Source organism: Limulus polyphemus, unplaced genomic scaffold (assembly GCF_000517525.1).
Source record: "Limulus polyphemus unplaced genomic scaffold, Limulus_polyphemus-2.1.2 Scaffold1233, whole genome shotgun sequence".
Classification (NCBI taxonomy): domain Eukaryota; kingdom Metazoa; phylum Arthropoda; class Merostomata; order Xiphosura; family Limulidae; genus Limulus; species Limulus polyphemus.
This window is the reverse complement of record NW_013666843.1, coordinates 100,749-108,002: the sequence shown is the minus strand read 5'-3', so window position 1 is coordinate 108,002 and position 7,254 is coordinate 100,749. Positions and strand designations below refer to the sequence as shown.

Sequence of the window (7,254 nt, the reverse complement as noted above, 5' to 3'; positions counted from 1 at the left end):
AACTTGTATTCAGTTTAACTTAACGACAGTTACAGTAAAGTAGACGAAAGCTTGCATTGAAGAAATTTCAACGTGGTGTAAAACATGTTCATTGCTTATTTATCGAATATTTAAAAACATTGGTTTCTTTCATTTATTGTACATTTAATTTCGGATATTTTACAAGGAAGGAAATAAGTTGAAGATACGCTCATCCACTACACCGTACAACCAGTTGTTTAGGATATGATATTATTCTCAATAGAAATTTGACCATAACACGATTAAGCACTCAAAGTGTTCGTTCTACTTGGCCCCAACCACCTGGCCATGCCGGGCCCCTGTTTATAGAGATGATTGATAAAAAATACGGATGCAGGAATTTGCATGGAGTAATTTATGACTCTTTTTCCAACCAACTATTGGCAGAAATGTTTGAGGGACAAAAGAAACTTTAATAATTACATACATTTCGCACTCTAGCGAGAGCCAACCTTAGCAAACATAGGTTCACAGTCTCCATAGTAAGGATTGCTTCTTGCTTCGGTCGGCATCGAGATTTAGGTCTTGGAAACCTCTTCCTCCCTCCTGAACTATTGTTGTTTGTTGAACTATCTCTTTGGTTGTCCTTTTGTTTTCTGTTACTACGTTCCTTTTCAGGGCCATGTCCGTTTATATTGTCTGATTATGTATTGGTTTATATAGTTATTTTAGCTGTGTAGTAAAGCGTTAGCAGAATTGTTTGTTAGTTGAATTTCGTGCAAATATACACGAGAGCTATCTGCGTTAGCCGTCCCTAATCTTCAAGTGGTAGACTAAGGGAAAGGCAGCTAGTCAAAACCACCCACCGCCAACTCTTGGGCTATTTTTGTCAGACGGTGCGATTTGTCCACCACTCTTATAACGCACACTCGGCTCTAAAGTGTGGAGCGCTAGCGTAAAGTTTTGAACGACCTGTTCCCCCATTATTTTAAATTGTGACCTAAATTAAGTATCTAACTATTATCTTAAAGGACCAGCCATCACATTCATTGCTGCACTTTTGCGAGAAATGAAAATAATGAATACTATTTAATTTTAAATGCCATTTCCTATACACTAGTGTCAGACACCAAGCATTCGCTTGTCGTGTTGTACTTGAAGACTTTTAATTTATAATTATCGGTGTTACTTAGTGACCGAACTATTATATACGTTCTGTTTAAAGTGGAGGCTTTACCAGGTTAAATCTAATTCATAATAAAAGTTATTGTCTTTTTAAAAGCATTTTAACGTGTACAACTAATTAATTAATAACTAATATTTTGAAAAGTGGGCACAACTTAATTACATAAAAATAATGAACATCATTGTTAAAATTAGTTTTAAAATCAAGATCATTTTATACCATTTTCACTTTAAAACTGACTAAATGTTGTGGATGGAAACACAATGTACGTAGATTATAATCACTGTTGCACATAAACATCCGCAAGATTTTTGGGACTTTATTGCTCATCGTTTTGTTTTTTCATTATAACAGCATACACGTGACACAGTTTTATAATCTCATCTCTTTTAATTAACCTGACACCATAATGACGTCAGCATGGGCGTGACGTTTATTTATATATTCACTCTGTGCTCACACTTTAAACACTTTATAGATATAATATGGCTGTTTTTACACTGAATAAGTGAGGAATTACTGGCTCAAATGCTCTATGCAATCCAAGCACAGATGAAAAACAAGATTTTTTGTTGTTGTTTGAAGTTAAGCACAAAGCTACACAATGGGCTATCTGTGCTCTGCCCACCACGGGTATCGAAACCAGGATTCTAGCGTTGTAAATCCGCAGACACACCGCTGTGCTACTGGGGGGCGAAAAACAAGATAAATCATAGCAAAGAGCACACAGATAGATTTATAAATCGAAACACTTATAAAGCACTTTCAACACTAATAAAATGTACCCGACCATGTAGAATGCGTTACAAATTATCAACACGTTAAGGTGTACAAAATACTAAGATATTTATAAGTGAGGGTGAATTTTAAAATTAAACTGCAGGGATAAAGAGATATGATAAAAACATGATCATTGATACACATGCTCTTTGTGAACATCCTCATAGCTCAAATTAAAAATTTTGCAAATTTTCTGCAACATTAACAAGCTATGGACAATTAATTTTAATTAATGCCTTTGTTACACGATTGGTAAAGATTTCTGAATTTTAAGAAATTCAAGCTATGAGGATGCTCATAAAGAGCATGTGTATCAGTTTTTACATGTTTTTATCATTCCTAAGTAATGTTATGGTGTTAAAGCAGTTTATGTTATGTATCTCTTTATCCCTACCACGTTAATTATACATATTACATATATGACTGAAAGTGTACTTTCAGAGATTGTAATATTATAACTCCTATCCTATCCAAATGTACATTTGTGCACCCTTGTCTTACCATTTGCACCATTGAGTACATAAACTGTCTGTCTGTCAGTTTTTGAATTTCGCGCAAAGCTACACGAGGGCTATCTGCGCTGGCCGTCCCTAATTTAGCAGTGTAAGACTAGAGGGAAGGCAGCTAGTCATCACCACCCACCGCCAACTCTTGGGTTACTCTTTTACCAACGAATAGTGGGATTGACCGTCACATTATAACGCCCCCATGGCTGAAAGGGCCAGCATGTTTGGTGTGACGGAGATTCGAACCCGCGACCCGCAGATTGCGAGTCGAGCGCATTAATTATATATATATCACTGAAAGTGTACTTTCAGAGATTCTGACATTGTACTTTAGAGTTTGTGCTCTACTTGAAGGTTATAAGAAATGTTTAAGAGTTTCCTCAGCATGACAAATTTGCCCAGTTTAAAGGGTCAGTGATACCTTAAGGGAGTTTAAGGAAAGGCTTGCTAAATATTTTGAATGAAAAGGACTGGGTTTGAGGTTTTTGTTTTTTTAATAGTTTAGTTCCTAGATGGAATCAATAGGTCCCTTTATTGTCCTTAAATGTTATGTTATTCTTATGGACCCGTACATGGCTATTTTGATGTAGAGTTGATTGTATTTTTATTGCATTTATGTTATTCAGAAATGGAATTGTTTCTTTGTAATTTCAGTGATCCTTTCTGACGTTAAAAAACATTTGGGATTATGTAAAATCACCAGTGTAATTTTACATCTTTGTGTTTAACTGTACACAATAAAGGTGTTTGCTTGGCTTGCAAAAGTTACATGTTTTTTAATTAAAATTCAGGATTAAACTTACCTATAACACAATAAAATGATGTATTTCTTTCCAAAGTGAAATGAAATGTTCTAGGTATAGTTTCATTAGATTTTGTAAATATCAGACAGTATTTAGAGTCCTAGACGTTTTGAAGAAAGCTTTTAGTTAAAAACATCTTAAAAGTAATAGTAATTCACATTTTAACTGAAAACTATTATAGATTAGTAGTATTTCTTTATCAGTTTCTATATTCCCTGTGTCTCCAAGCTAAATTTATTTTTGCTTCTTATGAAATGCCTTTAGAATAATTTAACAAAATTCAACTCTTTATTACAACTTAATCCTAGTTTCTTACCTTTTTAAGTGTGATAATTTTTTTCAGCTTTTTCTGAAATGAGTCAGGACTCTCAGGGAGAAGTTTCTCAGCCTGTTAGCGATGATGGCACAAATCTTAGCTTTCTCGAGAACAGTAGTGACGCCCAGTTTCCTGACCAGTCAAGTAAGGTTGAAAGTTTGTTGTAGATAAATTCTGTTTCAAAGCCAAAGCCGGGTAGTGAGTCATGTACTTGCCTAAAATGGCTACTTGATTTATCGTTGTTAAATATAGGTTCATTTTACAAAGATAATTCTAAGAACTTATAAAAAAAAATGGCTATGTAAATACTGAGCTACAGAAAGTTACTAAAAATAGGTATTCTAGCAGCATTGAAATTTTATTCTTGTTTAAAAGGAAATATTAACATGGTTTCCGAAGGAAGGAAAATGTTGGAAAGAAAATGTTAACTGTTATACTATTTATGTGGCATTATGTAAAGTTCGTGTTTAAAAAAAAGAGTAGTTTTATTCAGAAAACTTGGGAGTAATGGTACCATATAAATATTTCTACATTTGTCATCTCAAAATTTCAGCCATGCCACTGTATGTAAAAAGAACACATTGAAAAGAAAAACTTGCATTATTTATTTTTTAAACTGTAAACATTTTCTTGAGACCTCCACTTTCAGTCCATGTTTTTACGATCTGTGAGAATCGTTGATCACAGAAGGATGGTGGATTTTAAACCTTGGGAAAAACTGTTTGTACTTCGTCAGAAACTTCATCTTTGTCATCACAGATAATATAAAGCTGTTTCTTAAAACCCTTGTATTTGATGTACTGGGTTTAATTGTATATTTTGGTATTTCTATTGTTACCAACAATGGATTACAAGATATATTTTTTTGACGGGGCATATATTTAATAGGTCTTTTTATAAGTCTAGACTAAAAGCAAACACGGGTTTGTGATGCCTTTAATTCCAGAACTCTGCGTACATTTCACATAAACCAAATGTTCAGCCAATTCTGGGATTTTGAATTATTTTACAATACCTTTCTTTTTTGGTAGCAGAGAAAAATCGCTGGTATTACTGATGAAATGTACAGTATATTGGCAATCTTTGGCAGTAAAGTTTTGAATATTTTGCTGATCATTAAGTTCTATTGAATGAACAAATTCTGAATGTCCTATTATTGATCAACTTTAAATGTTGACTAAAAAAATTAATATTATGATGTTGATTATTAAATATGTATTGTTTATCATGTTCAAAATATTCACAAAAGTAAAAAGTGTTAAGCAGCTATTATTTCTACATCTCTTGTTGTATTTCTAATATATTAGATGGATTTAACTTTAGCCTACCTACATTAAACAGTAATCTCTCCTACTTTGCACAGAGTTGTATCACTTACCTGTAATTTATTCAAATTTCTTAGTCTGTCACAGGTCTATATTTATTTTTTAGTTCTTTTGTATAAAGTTAGGACATTATATAAAAGACATTATTTTTCATGAATGTAATAAAACTAAACCTTTTTAAAAAAATGTTTTCTTGGAAGATTAAATATCAAAGGTCTATGTTTGTTTTTCATTTACTCTACATCTAAAATTCTTGTGTAATCTACCTGAAGTTAGTGGTGATGATTAAAAATATTCTAGTATAGATTGTTATTTTTACATTTGCTACAGGTCTAGTAGCTTTGAAACAGGATGATACTAGTGAAGACAGCTGTGAGCCTCCAACAAAAAAAACAAGAAACGATCTAGAAGACAGCTGCAAAGACTGAAAGATTAAAACATGTTTATATAAAACAACTCATTTTTTAAAAGATGTTTGCTATTGGGTGTTGTTTTAAATATCATTACTTCAGGGTATGAATTAAAGTTTCAGTTTTGAAAACAGAAAGTGGATAATATAACCTTGGCAGCATTTTATAACTAATAAAAAATAAGCATACATGCATAGTTGTTTTGTTTTTTTCTCAGATTTTCTGAAGTACTAGAAACTTTAAGGAAGTAAAATTTGACTTACTGAGAAGACCTGGTTTGAGGTTAATAGGATATGAAAAGTTATGATAAGGAAACAAAATTAGACTTCCTGAATAGATCTGGTTTGAGGTTAATAGGGTATGAAAGTTATGATGATGAAGTAGAATTATACTTACTGAGAAGACCTGGTTTGAGGTTAATAGGGTATGAAAATGTATGATAATGATTCAGGCCATAAATTTTAATTTTTGTATTAATGCAGATTTTTAATTGTTAAATACAACAGTATTATTTGTAAAAGACGGTATAAAAAAAATCATTCCTAAGAATAACTTTAATGACTTAATTGCCAATTTTTGGCTTTGCTAAGTTAATTATTATTTGCTCCTTTGGTGTTTTTAATTGAATAGAATTAAATTTGAACAAAAATAAATATAATTTTAAGAAATACGTACTCTTCTGAGCTCTGTTTTTTTATCTTATTACGTCCATCGTGTAGCGATTATTTATTTTTCTGGAACAGGTATAATTATGTGGAACTTTGTTAATATGCTGATCAGTATCTTTTATTTTTCAATTATAAAGCATTATTATAATTATTGACTTGCTGACTCCAAACAAATGTTAACATTAAGACAGGTAAAAGGAAACTCCTCCTTGCCAATGACTCTAATTGTTCTCTTTTCATATAGTAGTAGTGACCTTTGACACTTGTTTTTATGTTGTTTCAAAGGCAATTGACTTAACAAGTACTTGGATAAATTCATTTTTAATGGTTTGAAAAAAAAAAAAATTAAGAATGCAACGTAGTAACAATTTTTATCCCCAACATGCTAGAAGCTGTTCCTATATTGTATGAAACTGATAAAAAACCGTTACAAGGTGAATAAACACAAAGTTGTCACTGAAATCCTTGATAGCGAGACATAACAAACAGGAATGGATCAGTACTACCAGTTTTTCTACAGTACCAATAATTTCTTTTAACTATACAAAAGAGTTGTGGAAAACTGTGCTAATGACAACAATATATTTTTTATTCATTGTGTTCTGTTTTTTTTCAACATGACTCAAATTTTTGTCATATGCGGTGTTATGAATGATTTTTAAGCCATTTTGTTCCTTATTCTGACTGAGTTGCATGAAAACTGTAAAACTTTTCATCTGCTTTTCTTTTCTCACTTATTTGCTTACAAGTGTTTGTAAGGTATTACACTGAAAAACATTCCATATTCAAAGATTAACATCAATCAGAAACTCAACTTTAAAACACTTTAGTACAAGTTATAAATTTTTTTCTGTATTGATGTAAGATGTATTAAAGGTTTCCTGCTTATTTCTATATATATATATGTGTAATAAAGCATCATTTCTGCTACATTTTGTCATAAAAAAAATTCATAAACTTCACAAAGAGTTTGAAACATAGTTTTACTTAATATGTAACAAATTATGTAGAAAATAAAAATTCACATGAAATGTCTGAGGGGTGTGAAGCTCATTTGTGGTTCCTCGTTCCAGTATAAAACTGGCAACATTATCTACATATTACACGACCAACTAGTAATACTATGGTCCATTGGAATTTATTTAGTAAAAAGAAAGATAGAAATCCATAATGTTTAATATGCTATTATCAGTTGCGTTTATTTCGGGAGAAAATTTTCACAATCTTAATGACTGTAGGCCTAGTTTGGTACAATTGTTTTATTAATTATTCTTCATAACAAAATTCCAAACAAATGAG

General features: G+C 31.6%; 1 protein-coding gene across 1 annotated transcript in view; it reads left to right on the top strand.

Moving 5' to 3' along the window:
* Positions 1–6,855, top strand: part of LOC106462731 (B-cell CLL/lymphoma 7 protein family member A-like) — a 20,553-nt gene extending 13,698 nt beyond the window's left edge. Inside the window, exons 6-7 of the mRNA XM_013922677.2 lie at positions 3,580–3,696; positions 5,208–6,855. Of these exons, the coding sequence (XP_013778131.1) occupies positions 3,580–3,696; positions 5,208–5,305 (215 nt within the window). The 3' untranslated portion in view covers positions 5,306–6,855. The remainder of the gene's footprint in view (positions 1–3,579; positions 3,697–5,207) is intronic.
* The last annotated feature ends 399 nt before the right edge of the window (positions 6,856–7,254 follow it).